General features: G+C 40.3%; 1 protein-coding gene and 1 long non-coding RNA gene across 2 annotated transcripts in view; one reads left to right on the top strand and one right to left on the bottom strand.

Moving 5' to 3' along the window:
- The window catches only part of Igf1 (insulin like growth factor 1), a 73,682-nt gene extending 60,407 nt beyond the window's left edge, over window positions 1–13,275 (bottom strand). Inside the window, exons 1-2 of the mRNA XM_027929150.2 lie at window positions 12,925–13,275; window positions 7,466–7,622 (exon numbers count right to left, since the gene is read on the bottom strand). Coding sequence (XP_027784951.1) covers window positions 7,466–7,622; window positions 12,925–12,987 — 220 coding nt within the window. The 5' untranslated portion in view covers window positions 12,988–13,275. The remainder of the gene's footprint in view (window positions 1–7,465; window positions 7,623–12,924) is intronic.
- LOC139705173 (uncharacterized) overlaps window positions 1–15,541 on the top strand; it is a 413,615-nt gene that overhangs the window by 185,209 nt on the left and 212,865 nt on the right. The window contains exons 2-3 of the long non-coding RNA XR_011707043.1: window positions 1,543–1,766; window positions 2,925–3,006. This is a non-coding gene — a long non-coding RNA (uncharacterized lncRNA). The remainder of the gene's footprint in view (window positions 1–1,542; window positions 1,767–2,924; window positions 3,007–15,541) is intronic.

Genomic DNA, 15,541 nt, shown 5'->3' with positions numbered 1-15,541 from the left:
GCCTCCAAGCTTAGGGCAATCTTCAATTTTGCTTCCTTTCAACAATCAGGTAGTTTTAAGAAGGAATAGGAAGATGTATACTTAATCAATAATGAGGTTCTTGGGTGTCTCTTCAGGGGTTTCAGCATGACTTTTTTTTTTTTGAATGGAAACTCTTATTCCTGCAGAATGCCTTAGCATTTAAAGCAAAAGGTTTTAATTTAAAAGACTGTGTGGTCTCTGCTGGTTGCACAATTTCTCTTTGTATCTGTGTTTCTGCTGGTCAAATATTGCAAAGACATTAATTACCTTAGGACAAATTTAGAGGGCCACGTGCAAAGGTTCTGGTGAATTACATAAAGCAACATTCCAGATATAAAGTAAGTGAAGGGTTTTTCTTGGTATTTAAGGTTCAGTGAAAAAGTAAGAGGGGCAGCTATGCCAAGAATGAAAGCCTAGAGCTTGCCAAGTGCTTCTTTAAGTGGCTTTAGCCAATGTGAGACTAAACAATGCATTAAATAGGCACACAGCTTACTGCAGTCAGGGAATTGCACGTCAAATAACAGCTCTTTGCTATGTTTTAAACATGATCTCACATATAGATAAAGACAAACAAAATGCTGTGTTGTCATCTCCTTAGTCTAACAGCTAATAAGGGTTTGAACTTTCCAGGCAACCCAAAGTAATTCTTTAGGATGGAAGAGCTTGTTGATATTTCATGAAGAGGTGTAGGATAGACCTTTGCCAGGGTAGCAGCTCAGTGCAAAAATGACTTTTTGCCACCACCACTGTCAAAAATGTCTGGCTGCATAAAAGAGCAAAACCTTTGCAGCCTGTTATTGAGAACAATGAGAAATCTCCTTGAGAGAGATCTTGCGCCTGTTTTTTCAGTGTGTCTGATTCCTTGTGGTGGGCTGTGTAATCAAGGAAGATGATGGAGAGCAGAGGTCGTCTTTCATGGAGCCCCTGAGGGATGCTGGCATGTCTAGACAAGGCATTTGGAAGCCCACTGAATCCACATAATGCCAAAACCCTCTTTGGGATCCCAAATGCGTACCCTACAAGTTCCAGAAGATATGAGACATTCCAATACCAATGGTCTCAAACAACTGGTTGAGTTATACTACCCAGGTGGAGGTCTTGCCTCCAAACCTCCTGGCTATTCCCACAGCTCTTACCCTGGTCAGGTTGGGAAGTCTCTTCCTGCCTGGCTCTCTGGCTCATGGTACCTCATAGTCACTACCACTTTCATAGTACCCCAAGAGAGATGCTTGGTCCAACTAAATAGCCCTCATTGAAAGTTCTTCAAGAAAAACCAACAAAGCTAATAGCTGCAAGAAATGAAGCACTTGAGATTTGCTGGCAGAGGAAGAAAAAAACTTGAGTTGGCTAGAGGAGAGGCTCCCTAGATCACACTGGTGACCACAGAGGAGTGGCAGTGTCCTGCCTGAGTAGGGACCTGTGAAGTCTTTTACACAGCAGGAGACTCTGATCAAAGAAGACTTTTCTTTTGCAACCCGAGAAATTCTTATTAGTATTGTCTCCATTTTTTTTTTCCTGAAGGTAAAATGTAGGGTCATTACGTGGTTATCTCCTTCAAGGAAATGTTCAAAATCAACTGAGTCACACCAGGATTCCTGCTTCTTATTTCTTGGAAGAGGACTGAGATTTTGGAAACATCTCCCTCTGCTACTACACTTTGGGCTTCTAAACAATGTAAACGACCATATGAATACACATCTTGGAGACAAGAAAACCTGGTTGTAGTTCTGGACCTATCCAGTAGGGTAAGTCACCGAATCTCTGTACTTCACATATCTTATTTGCCCAGAGAAGCAATGATCTGTTTTAAACATGATCTCACATATAGATCATGAGAGGACCCAGACAATTGGATTTTTCAAACAGTAAATGTACTAGACAAACATATGGTCATTCTTCTTGTTACTAGTACGGATCCTCCTTAAATAATTGTTACTAACAGTTTTAATCAGCTTCTCGAAGGAGAGAAAATAAGTGCATAATTAATTGGACTCTTCAGATATCTCAACCTTTGCAATAGATTCTGCAATGGATCCCAGAAGAGAATAAATAAGTGTAATAGCTAAGATGTGTGGGTTGCTATATGTCAGTAGGTATTCTAAATTAACATATTCTCATCCATTAATTCATTTAATCCTAATACCACCTCTGTAAGATTGTCCCATTTTAGAGATGATGATATTGAGAAACATGGAGGTTAAGTAAATTTCTTAAAGTCACCTGCCAAGTAAGTTGCAGAGCTGGGGTTCAAACCCTGGACACCTGGCATAGAGGCCCCAATCTTGGTCTTGAACCCCTCACTCTCCTGTTTATAATTTTCCATCAGGTAGAAGATGGCCTTAAAGAGCATTAACATATCAATCAAGATGCAAATTATTTTTAAATTTTGTGCAGAAACCATTCTTTTCCTAGTTATATAGACTCATCTTCCTGAATATATTTAAAGAGTAGTAACAAGCTTTTGGGGCCAATATAAAAACCCAGTGCTTTTCTTTGATAATATCTGTGGCCTATAAACATTGTGGTATTAATGAGTCCAGGACCATAAGGTCAAACTCCACATGTACCAACTTATTTCAAAGAGAATAGCTTTTCCATGGCTAGTGGTTGTACCCCTAATTTTGACCAGTAGTCACACAAATGCATGCCTGGAAGTCTCAGGGGTATCAAGCAAAGGAATGCAAAAAGCACAGTTCAAATCCAGTCTGCTTTAAAATAATGCTGAAAGTCGGTGAATGTACATCTGAATGCTCCAAATTGTACATTCTCTTCTTCCATTGGAAAGGTAGTATCCATAGACTGGGGAAAGGCTTTTGGTGGAAGTTCAGAAGCCTATTAGATCCTTGTCTCCTCTAACTTAATAAAACACAGCTAAAAAGGAGCCTATTAATTTGTCCTCACAGCTAAGAAAATGAGAAAATGCAAAGATGAGAATCTTCAGGTCATGCTTCCTAACAAAGAAAAATGGCAGTGTGTTTTCATAAGGTATGTACTCTTTGGAGTAGATGATCTGATAGTACTTGGCCATGTCTGAATTTCTGTTTCATCTCTAAGGGGTTGAGGCCCAACTTAAAACAAAGAAGGTGACTCCTTTTTCTCTAAGTGGGTGGTATCTCCTATCTTTGGGGACAAACAGAAACTATCTAAAGAAGATAATGCTCTTTGGTCACTACTTAAATCCAAGATTGTCCTTCCCTGAATAGAACCTTGCTGATTACAACCTAGAATACAAATCTGTTAATGTTAGTAGAAGTCATTTACCTCAACAAAATCCCTTTGTTTTATGAACAAGGACATTTCAGCCCAGGAAGTTTAAATGCCTGCCAAAGTCATACAACTAATGAATGGCAGGTCTGGGAGAAGTTTTCTGAACACTATATATCAAAGGAAAGACGCTTGAGTTAATAATAATAACTGAAATCTAGGAAGGTTTATGCAATCAATAACAATGAAAGTTAATTGCAAAGTTTCACTTAAACTCTTTAGAAACAGTATGTTTTAACACATGAAGAATGTCTTTCGTTTATTCAGACCTGTTCTTAATAACTGTGCATTCGAAGTATGTTTTACAAAAGCCATAAATCTGGAATAGCTGAAAGGGTATCCAACTTTCTTTTCTAATTGATTTACTTCTCCTTTTTCCCAGACTGCCCGAGGTATAGCATATACAGTTTATTTAAGGGACTGTTTATAGACTCTTAAAACTAAAAAGGACCCCAGAAACTCTCTTTCTTTCGCTTGCTCTTAATTGAAACCATCCAAGATGGTTGGTTGCCCTTCCATTTTTAAAATATCTTCAAGAAGAAAAATTCCACCAGCTCCTAAGCAGCATGCTAAAATGGCTCATCACTGTGGCTGTCAAAAATGACTTCTGTGGCAAGCTTAACTTCTCCCACTTCATTTCAGCTATTGCTGTGTTCTGTGTAAAAGGAGGCTATAATGAGCCACCCATGGCGAGGGCTTCTTTAGTCTGCAAAGGTAATAGCCATCTCTGGCTCAGTGTGCTTTACCTCCATGATGCCACCATTTTCCACACAGGACCCTGAGAGCAAAAGGCTGATTGACAGGCCCTCTTACTAAGATGTATAGGGAAGGATCCGTAATTAGTTCTTCATCGGCTCTTCCATTTCATAGAATGTCTGGGGGATGTTACATTAATTATAGGTGGACTGATCCACTTAGGCTTGGGATAAATGTTCACAAAACAGGTTAAACTAGAAGGCTGCTTCTACTGTGCTCCTTTGGAACTTGGGCTTGAAGGGGAAAGTGAGCTCATTCATAATACTGGGTCAATTTATACAAAACAAGCATTACCAACATTTTTATTCAGAACGGTTCTAGTAGTATTTTAAAGACTTTTCTTGTTAAAGATTCTGTATTAATGAATAAGAGACAGATGGAGGCAATTTTCTTTTAAATTTCAAACTAAGATCAGAAACTCTCTTCCACCATTAAGAAAAATCCATACTTCTAAAGTAGAGCTGAGGAAGCCTAAAATAAAAGATACAGCCACAATGAAACTTTGAAAGTAAGGGTAAAGAACAATAAATAACAAGTGTCAACTCACAGGGGATAGAAGTATGGAAGAATGCTTTCCTCTAAAAAGTATTTCAAAGACTGTAAATGCTTAGAGCCGACTTCTCCACACACAGTAAATCTCAGGGAATGAAAAGGAAACTCAATAAAATTTGTTGACAACAGTTAATTCCTGTAAAAATAATTGGCTCAGACACAAAACAGACCGTCAATGTAGCCCAGGGATGACCAAAATGCAGCCTCTAAGTCCTTGTTAGGATATATACGTTATAAACAATTGGGAGAAAGAAAAGCAGTTTATTAAATAACTGGGTAAACATTTGAGGTAAGAAGTATTGTTCAAAGTACTCGACAACCAAGCCTAAGTTCTGATGGCTCTTAGGACTAAAATTCCAAAGAAATAATTTCATTAGATTCAGACTGAATCAATTGTATTCAGTCCCAACCTTTCAAGAATCAGATATAAGCAACTGTCTTATCAGTGAGGCATTGAACTAGACAATGGAATTCAAGGGTAAATAAACACGGTCTTTTGCAACAAGTAGCCCACTGAGAAGACATTATTCATGATAAGGTAGAACCAGGTAAATTGATGGCAAAAATGAGACAAAATTCTCAGGAAAGGCATCAAAGATAAAGTCTCTTCTTCCAAGGTTCTTTTTCTCTTATGACTCCTGATGATATGTATGTGCACATTTTTTAAAATCTTCCCACTAAACTGTGAGTCCCTCAAAGACGAGGCCAATTTCTCATTCATTTTCAGGCATCTGATTCATGCTTGGTATAGAATCTGACACACATCTCTTAGACAAAGAAGCTAACGAGAATACTTTTGTGCATAAGGAACTATGTCAGGCAGGTGATTAACCTATATCAGGAATTCTATAAGGCAGAGCATATGAAATATATGCTCTTAATGACAGGATTGATAATAACACAATTTATAAAGCCACATTCTAGCCATACTTTAAACACACAGAGTTGCAATAAGTAACTTTCTCTCTTTTAAGTGATTAAAACATAATTTTAAAACATACCCTAAAATATGGTCACTGTGTGACAGAATAAAAGAAAGCTTTCAGACTTGAGGTTGGTTTTTTCAACATAGTCACCTTTAGGTGTCTGTGTGAACATACATAAGGATCACAGTTACTTAGGACTAAGCTATTCTTTGCATTTTCATCTTCTGATGCAAACATTCATAGGTGAAGAAGGATCTACTTTCCACACATCCACACAGACCTTCCCTAGTGAGCATCAGAACCTGGCATGTAACGGAGGGCACTCAGAGACTTGGCAATTACTTAGTGAACTGGATGAAAGGAAATTGCAAGCATGGATTATCAAGGAAAAAAAATCCTCTTGGGCATAAAGAGAACTAATTATTTTCTTAAACAAATACAGATCAGTAGCAGCAAATTATTGAATAATTTCAACCCATTGTTGGGTCGCTGTGTTGTCCGATGTTTACCTTCCATTGGATGTTCTAAAGTTATAACAAGTCTGCCATTGGAAAAGCACCTCCCAGTGAACTTATTCATTTGGCCTTGCAGCAGAAAATTGGAAAGAATTGCTTTATTGCCAGAAAAATAAATAAATTCACTCAATTCAAATACTGGTGGAAAGCACTTAATGGGAAATGGCCCAGACAGTAGAAAGCACTTCTGATTCTCTGTCATTTTTTGCCAAAGCCATGGTAAGTACAAGTGTCCATATCAGCCTCCTTCTTCCCACTTCCTCTACCCAGCTCCAGATTGGAGTGCTACCCACCCCTTCCCCCAGTTTTACACACACACACACACACACACACACCTGTCTAGAGAAAGGCCGACATTTGGGAAGGAGATGAGAAAGGCTTCAAGCGTGTGAGTCATCACAGGAGCTATTCAAAGCTTAGTGGGTAACTGAGGTAAGCTGTCTACACTTGGAGTGATATCAACCTTTGAGAATGACTCATGCTCCGTTTCCTGGAACTCTCTAAAATTCCAAATAATTATGCAGAGTGAGCATCTGGCTTTAAGTCTTTCCCTGTCTTGTAATATACAGTGAGATAGATGCATTTGGGGTAGATCTTTTAAGTGATCAGTTCCCTTAGGTACCATTGACTTTTGTGTTTATTATTTGCAGACATTGACTCAGCTGTCTACTTTTTAACGACTGTCAACTTTCTAATTGTCTGAGACCTACTTATAAGATAACTGATTCTGCATTCATTAAAGACCCTTTTCCAGATGGAGCTATCATTAGGAAGTACCAGGGAAGAGTTGTGCCAAGAAATAGCCATGACAGAAAAAAAAAATCAAGGTCACTTGGCATAGAGGGCAAACTGGTATGACATTTCAGTTTGCATTTAGAGGAAGCCTCCTGTGTATTTGCAAACCTGTCTTTGAGCAAAGGTCACCTTCTGCCTGTTCACAGTGATTTCATATTGCATGAGACACCTAGGATATGCCCCTATAGTTCTTTTCCTAAACCCACACGAATGGAGGGTCCTTACTATTTCCCTTCAAGTCACCTAGTACTTTAAACAGACCTATATATCTTCTGTATGTTTATATGTGCACCCACAGGTCTTCAAAACAAGATCTTAACTATGCTAGGGCCATTTTATCCTATTCTCTGGAATAAATAGAAGAATGACAGTAGACCATAATAGATGAAGGAAGGCTCCATAGGAAATCGTTAAAGACAAATTGTTAAGGCAGAAAGTTCCACCCTAACTCTGCAAAAATTGCCAAAACCCCGCTGAAACAGCCTGCTTACTTTAAGGTAAAGGGATCTTGGAGGCCTAGGAAGACTGCCAGCCACGGGCAGTCATTCAGTTATTCACACACTCCCTGTGGTTGTAAATCCACAGAGCCATATACTTCAGACTTTGAGCAGCAGGAGGAGAGGGAGGACTACTTACTGAAATAGAAGCCCCTGTCTCCACACACGAACTGAAGCGCGTCCACCAGCTCAGCACCACAGAGCGTCTCTGGTCCAGCTGTGGCTGAGCTGGTGAAGGTGAGCAAGCAGAGGGCCAGGTAGAAGAGGTGTGAAGAAGACATGGTGTGCATCTTTACCTGCCGAAGAAACAGAAGGTGGTCAGGTTTTTCTCCCTGATCCTTGAAAGGGGAGTGGGGTCCAGGTAGAGCACATTGATTCCCATCATTCCACTGCCCTCATTAATCAGAACCACTTTGCCCAGAAGTGCAACAAAAAATGCGTGATGGACCCCTACAGGTCCTGACACCTAGGACCTGTAGGTGATGACCTGCACTTAGTCCCCTTGCTACCAGATCCTTGGAGAAATCCTTCTGAAGCCCTTGTCCATGGGTTTCTATTGCAATTAAGATAAGAGATCTGCAAACATTTACTCTGTAGAAGAAAGATGCTATAGTGGGATTCCACACCACTTTGAGATCAGGCAAAACTTTTGCATTATCAAAGGTTAAATTGTGCTCAGCAGGGATGTGTGGCCAAATATGTTTTATTAATTCAAATTCTCTGAAAGTTGGCCATCCATGAATTATTAACCAGAATGTGAAATGAACCAGAACATCATTCCTCAGCTACTGATTAAGAAGAATTTACTGTGGCCAAAAAAGGACTTGTAAAAATTCTACATATTGTTATATAATTTTATAGTTTCTTTGAAAGAGAGGGAGAGAAACGAAGGTGGAGGAGAATACAGATATTTCTTACCTGGGGAATATCACCAGTTAACATAATCACAAGTGGAAGAAAAACAATGAACAGAAATAGGAAAAATATAAGGATTTAGAAGTGAGATTGACTCATGCCAAAGTCAGGGCAGAAAGGTGTGATCCTTTCCCTCATTCATCAAAAGAGTCACAGGTGACATCCCTAGAACTCAAGACAGTTCACAAAAGAAAGAATTAATTTTGTTGAAGTTTTATGCAACATGGAGGTCACAGAAGCAAGACCCAAAGGCTCAAGGAAAACTGTCTTTTATACTTTGGTTAAATGAAGTATGAATTGCTGGGTAGAAATATGATTGTGCAAAAGGTAGGACTTAGTGCTCACAGCCAGAGATGGGGAAACCCAGCAAGGTTTGTCTGTCTTGATTCTTCTTTGCCCCTAAGTGTACCATTCCTATGTCCTGGATATAGGGTCAAGGGTCCTATGAATGTACTGACAGATAACCTAAGTCACAAAGTTTCTTTTTGGACAGCTCCTCCCCATCGGGGGATGGGAGGTGGGGAGGTTAGAACTTTATTTCCAGGTTTGGGGGAAGAGTTTTTCTAGTTTCCATGGTCTGACTTGGGGGAGAATAAAGAACAGGTAAAAGAAGGTCAGAGGAAGGTCAGAGAGACTTTGCTTTTGAGACCTTTCAATTCCCTTTAGTTTACAATACTCAGCGTGCCAAGAACTGTATTCTGGGGTGTTGTTTTCTGAGCCCAAACACTAAGTAAATTCTACTCTTTCTGCATTCTGAAGTCCCCCACCCCAAATCTAATATCAAGGCAACATGGGTAGTGAGTCCATTCCACATACAGGACACGGGGCTTAAAATCTGAATAAGTCTTTTTATTTAGTCACCTGAATTCTCTTGGAGGGATTATTGTGTCACTGTATCCATTTTACAGTAAAATCTAAGGAGGGCCCCCTGGTTTCATGACTTTGTCAGTGATAGACAGCTAAATGGCAGCCCTGGAAAAAAGCAGGATTCTTGTGACTCAAGTCTCTGTCCTCATTCTGCAAAGTAGAAAAGGGATAAGGTGACCATTGAGCCACACTTCCCACATTGTTATTTCTGTCACAAATACTTGTGGTTTCTTCCAGGAAGGGTCCCAAAGTGAATAGCTCCACCTGTCCCAGATACCTCTACTGTCAGCTGCACTGGAAGGAGCCACCATAGAATGTTAAGTGAGGGACCCTTTACCCTTAAAAGGGTTGTGGGGTTATGCTGGAGATATATATATATATATATATATATATATATATATATATATATATATATATATATATATATATATATTAGACCTCACAGTAAGGGCAGGTCCATTCAGTTTGGGAGAAAAGGACTCAGGTCATTTATTTTCTGACCACCCTCCTTGTCCTCCCTGAACTCTCAACCAGATGGTTCTGCACCAGTGGCAATGTTTGCTCCATCATTCTAATTAAGATTTCCAATTTTGTGGCCAGACCTTCAGCCGGCAAGTGGGGTGGGTGGAGGGTAGTGAGGCAAACCCCTGATTCTTGTTAACATAAGGTAAATATTTAGTTAATGCTTATAAAATAGCTACAGATGAAAAACATCCTCTATTTTCAAATCATCATGATGAATGGACATGAAATAGAGCAGGAGGTAAAAACCCAACATTTGTTCCCTTTTCTCAGTATGACCTCTGCAGGGAAACCTTCCATCCCCACAGAGTTAGAGCCATTGGGAAGGCTGGAAGCAGATCACCATCCAGTCCTAACTTCAGTAATTCCAATGGCAACCTCAACAAATCTAACCTAACTGGACTTCATGGCTCTTTGTAAAAGAACAAACTGTAACTGATCTTACAAAATGTATCTCCATGCTCTGGTGATAGGCCAGTTCTAGAAAGTATTATTCTATAAACCTTTCTCTACCCTCCCTTCTTTGTTCAGTTTCTGACACTGTTTGAAGACCAAGCACCTGCAGCTATAAATGCCTTCAAGTTCTTTCAATTTTTTTTTGTGAAATCCAGGGGGAAATGACTCACCTTATATCCTTAGTCAATTTGGCACTTCATTAGATGTCAAAACTGTATTTTTAATTGTTATTTCTGGTATCACACTTCTAAATCCAACAATACATGTAAATCTCTAGCAATCAAAAACTCAAGATTCTTTTAGGGCTGGGGTATAGCTCAGTGGTAGAGCACTTGCTCAGCATCCACCAGGCACTGGGTTCAATCCCCAGCACAGAAATTTTTAAAAAATAATAATAATAGTTTTTTTTAATGTTGTGTTTTTTTTTTTTCATTTTTTTCCCCTCCAAGTTGTATTCTCAGATAAATATCAGTACTTAATAGTTCTAGGATGAGGTAGAACCTTTAGTGCATTTTCCTTTAGTTCACAAAACAGTCCAGCACAGCACACCCACAGAGAATCAGAAAATTTATCACATTATGTTCCCAAAACAGAAAACAATAATGAACTTGCTGAGGAGTTGAAAGTTTTAAACAAGTGGCCCCATATGTTCATCATTCCCTTGGCCTTTTATTTTGCCAACCGTAAAAGCAACAAATAGAAAGGGAAGCCCATGAGAGAGAGCAAAGAGGGAATAACCCGAAACAGAAGAGAAAAAACCAAAAAATTTTCAAAAATTTCTTACTTAGAAGTCATTCACAACTCCACATTTTCAAAAACCTTTCTTTTTATCTTAAATAAATGGAAGATCAATGGATTCCAGATGTCTGGCCTCCCATGAAAATGCCCAGTAAAATGTGAGGGCAATAGTCATAAGAAAATACTCACTGTAGGTGTAATCGGTTTTTTTTTGTATGTTCCAGGTCTTTTACAGCAGGTCAGGGTGGGTATTATGAGGCTGATGTGAATAGAACACTGAAGACTTAAAAACACGTGCTGCGAGGTGGGTGGGGTTTGTGAAAGCATCTAGTTACATTTGGACACCCAGGCAGGTATGCTGTGAGCCTGGGTAAACTGTCTTTTGTCCATTCAAACAATGAACAAATCACACAGCTGGGATCCCAGTCAACCTACCCCCCATCAAGCCACCAATCGCCATTGCATGCCTCTTGTAGCTGCCCCAGTTGTGACCTGAGCCCCAGTCTGCTCCTGCTCCCTTCCTCTTGGCTCTGTCACTGGGAAAGACCTTGAGACTCTTAAGTACCAGCAGCTCCTGAGTTCTGCCTCGGGGCAGGATGCCTTTATTCTCTTAATTACATTTGAAAGACCACGGAGCTTTCTCTGGCCACTTCCTGCAGCAAGCACATGAAAGGGTTAACAAGGGCTAGCTCCCCTTCTGAAATGTTCAACATGCACAGCAGGAAAAGTTCATTTGGAGACAATTTTCCAAACTTGTAAGTAATGCAGGGATCACATTCCACAGCCTCTTTGATCATCCTTTACGTAGGGACATCAAAAAACCCCCGGCTGCCAGACCACACAGTGTATATGTACACTGACTTCATTTCTTGTAAAAGAAAAACGTGGCCCCGGGTGTGCTGGCATCTCGGGGACAGCAGAATCAGGTGCCTGACAAGGGTATCTCCTTCACTCCTGAGCCACTTACTAGACTAAGAAAAGTCCTCCTGGTGGAGCATTTGAAAGCAGTTAAAAAAAAAAAAAAAAAACCGGCTTCACTGAGTAGCTGGACCTTTTATGAATTGAGCCCTCCGGCAATTGCCTCTGAGGAGCCAGTGACAGCGGCTTGAAAGTGCTTGCAAATTGAAAAACGCAAGTCTTGGAGGATATAATTTTGCTGAGAATGGAAACTTGAATCAGAGCCAGTGATCAGAAACGAGAAGCTGAGAAGCCGAGAAGCCGGTGCACCCGACTACAGCAGCCAAGTTCACCTAAAGAGACTTTACAACCCCGAGCATAAAAATCCGAGCTTTACAACACAAAACCCCGGGGTCCAAACTTCACCCGGGGAAATCCTCTTCAAAAGAAAAAAGTCAGACTAGCAGCTGCTAGAAAGTTTCTGCTTTCCATATCCAGTATGCGTTTGTTTAAATTATGTGACTATGAAAGGTAAGCAAGCACTGTCACGGAGTTCTTTTTCCAAAGAGCAAATTAAACTTCACTCTAACTTTGACTCTCTGGGCATAAGTGCAGAGAGTTCCGGGTCTTTAGCTTTAAAGATCATATTTAAAAGCTTTAATATCATCTAAAATATAGCTCTCCGTCTGTGGCATGCCTTGTAAAGTCCTGACAAATCTCCCCTTCTCTCCCTCTCTCTCTCTCTCTCTCTCTCTCTCTCTCTCTCTCTCTCCCCCATACACACACACACACACACACAGACACTCACACGGTCTTAAAAATAAAACATCTGCACCTGCAAAAGAAAGAAAAAATCCCAAAGTTCCTATGGATGCTCTATAGCCCTTAGCCATAGGCAGGATTTAAAGGAATCTTCCAAAATGACACCACCAAAGCCCTGCAGAAGTGGAGGATTTAGCATAAGTACCTTGCAATAGTTTCTACTCATACAGTTATCTGTGCAAATGCATCCATCTCCCGGAGCTATTTTCTCAGATCCCACAGAATTGCATATTCAGCAATTTATAAATATCTCCCAGTTCCCAAACAATGAAAATTCTAAAGTGAATAACAGTTCTAGGCAGAAGAAAAAAAAAAAAAAAAAAAACGGCACACAATTTAAATAAAATTCCCCCATGACTTCAAAGAGTAAGAAATATTTACCTTCAAGAAATCACAAAAGCAGCACTTAAATAATTGAGTTGGAAGACTGCTGATTTTTCCCATTGCTTCTGAAGTACAAAGTCTGGAAATGAATTGGTGAGCAGGAATAATGAGGCAAAAAGAAATCCAGAGAGATGGGAGATGTTGAGAGCAATGTCACATTTCAATTTTGAGGGACTTTATTTCACCGCGCAGGCTCTATCTGCTCTGAATTTAGCAGTGACAGTGAGATTTAGCAAACAGAAGAGGGATTTAGAGAAAATCCTCACATTTATCTACAAAACACAGACACTGAGACAGGAAACAGCTGGGGGAACATTTGCCTTCTCTCTCTCTCCCTCTTCTGGCAAAGTTATTGAGTAAGGACTTTTTTGGGCATAGTGACAAATAACATCATACCTTTGCATTTTAAAACTAGAGCACAGAAGCATTTTTTTTCCCTTAAAAGAATGTGTGTTAGTGACAGGGTTAGCAGACATGAAAATACTTATGCTGCCATAGAAAATAAGAATTTGTTCTCTGATTAACTTTCTACCAGGCATGAAGACACACACGTCTGCTAATACACCTTACCACAATTAAACGGCGATAGGGGAGCAATTTTATATTTTAAAGCAAATGCTTCTAATTTTTTTTCCAAAGAAAAAGAAGAAAGGAGGAAAAGACCATCTCTAGCAAATCCTACAATTTTAACCCTGCAATGACTCGGGTAAACTTAGGTTGGAAGACGGAGATCGAGTGACCCCTTGTCCTAGTTGCCAAGTGAGGGGAATGAGCTCATATCCTAAAACCTACAGAAGGGGCAGGCAGCTTTGGATTGGCTCCTTTCAGAACATTGTCTCCATGCTTTTTGCTAGCAAAAGAGGCAAAGACGGTGCTGAGCTGTAAAATCAACTGAAAAATAAAATCTTTTTCTTCACTCTTAAAGGCTGGCTGCCCGTCACCTTCCCCACTCTCCAGGAGAGAGCACCTGAGGGACAAGCTATTTTCCTGTTGTTTATAATTTCTGCATAACTTGAACCTCTGCGTGTGTGGGGAGTGTGTGTGTGTGTGGGGGGAGAGGGTGCCGTTTTCTTTCTCTAATTGTTGTGTATTCTAAATTTCTAAATAGCACCAGCTGGCTAGCAATACCCTCTCAAGGGTTATGATGTCATTCAAATCCCTCAACTGCGTGAGTGGCCGGCAGCAGGGTCCAAGCCAGCTGTTTTGCTATTTATAATGTATACTTGCCTTTGCCATGGAAAATCAACTTGTGATATTTTGTCAATACAATTTGTACCTATTTCTCTTTGGCTTCATAAGGCAGTGATAAGAAAATGGGTTATGAAATAAGGTTGCAAAAGCCCAGATCAGACACAGCACTTTCCCTGGATATACCTCCTGGCACGGTTTCCCAGGAAGGGCAGAAATTAGGTGGACCTTGACTCTCTGTCTGTGTCTGTCTGTCTGTCTGTCTGTCTCTCTCTCTCTCTCCTGATTCTCAGGGGACGTGACAATACTGAACCATCCACTGAAAAGAGAGGTCTGCTAGAAACTGTAATCTGGCTTTTTACATTGTCCTGTGGCTATAGAGGTGGATGCCCTCAGAGGAAAACCTGATTGGTTTTGAAAGGGAATTGGGCGTGGGGAAATCTGCTCTGCGGTTAATACCTCAATGTTTACCTTTCAAAAATAAAAGTTAGCTCCCTGAAGTTCTCCTGTTGCAATGGTGCATGATATTCAGCTCATTTTTGTGAGCAACTATTATGTTCCCAACTGCACACATCCCCAGAGAAACAAAGAGGAATAAGACAGAGAGGCAGACAGAGAGGAAAATCTCACTGTCATGTGGTGAATATGTGCTCTTTTAAAACCATGAACACTTCACAGTGAAAAGGAGCAGCAAATTTTCTGGGAAGACAGGGAAGTGAAACCTTTTTTGCAAATCCAGATTGGGGAAGGAGGGATTGTGCTATGAGAATTTTTTTGGGGTGGTACCAGGTTAGGAAATTTCAGCAGAGAAGATTTGACCTGAAGAACACACAAAGATGCATCCTCAAGAGGTGGCCCTGTAAACATCTGCAGCTGTGTGGTGATCCCTGCTCTTAAAGAATAATCCAAAGCTTCCTTTAACAAGCTCTCCTTGTGCACTTGATTTATGACTTAATTTACCAAACATATTTTACTTTTCTCTGCAGCTTTTGCGGATCATGCCCCTCATGAAAAAAGAAAAGAAAAAAAAAAAAAAAAACACAAAATCCATCCTCCTGTTATGGACTGTGATGATATAGATTATATAGAAGCAAAACCCCCTGATCTCACTTCTCTCCCAGGTGAGAAAGAAGCTCCTCACTTTCAAGTGTGGAGAGTCAGAATTAGGCTGCAGTCTCCGTGCTGTGTCCCTTGCTCCACCTTCGGGCACCTTCACAGGTGAGACAGCACTTGATTCCCCCCCCCCCCACCCAGTGCTGTTTTGACATGCTTTAATTGTTCCAAGATGTTCTAGAAGCTCACTAAATTTCTCCAAGTTTGTGACCCCGTCTGATGTGCTTTCTTGGCACATGCTCTGCACAGATTACCTTATCCTCAACCATTTCTGTCTGAAAGGCCGCTTTGGGGACAGAATATATACCATTCC

This window comes from Marmota flaviventris, chromosome 3 (genome assembly GCF_047511675.1).
Source record: "Marmota flaviventris isolate mMarFla1 chromosome 3, mMarFla1.hap1, whole genome shotgun sequence".
NCBI classification, from domain to species: Eukaryota; Metazoa; Chordata; class Mammalia; order Rodentia; family Sciuridae; genus Marmota; species Marmota flaviventris.
This window is presented reverse-complemented; position numbering and strand designations above follow the sequence as displayed.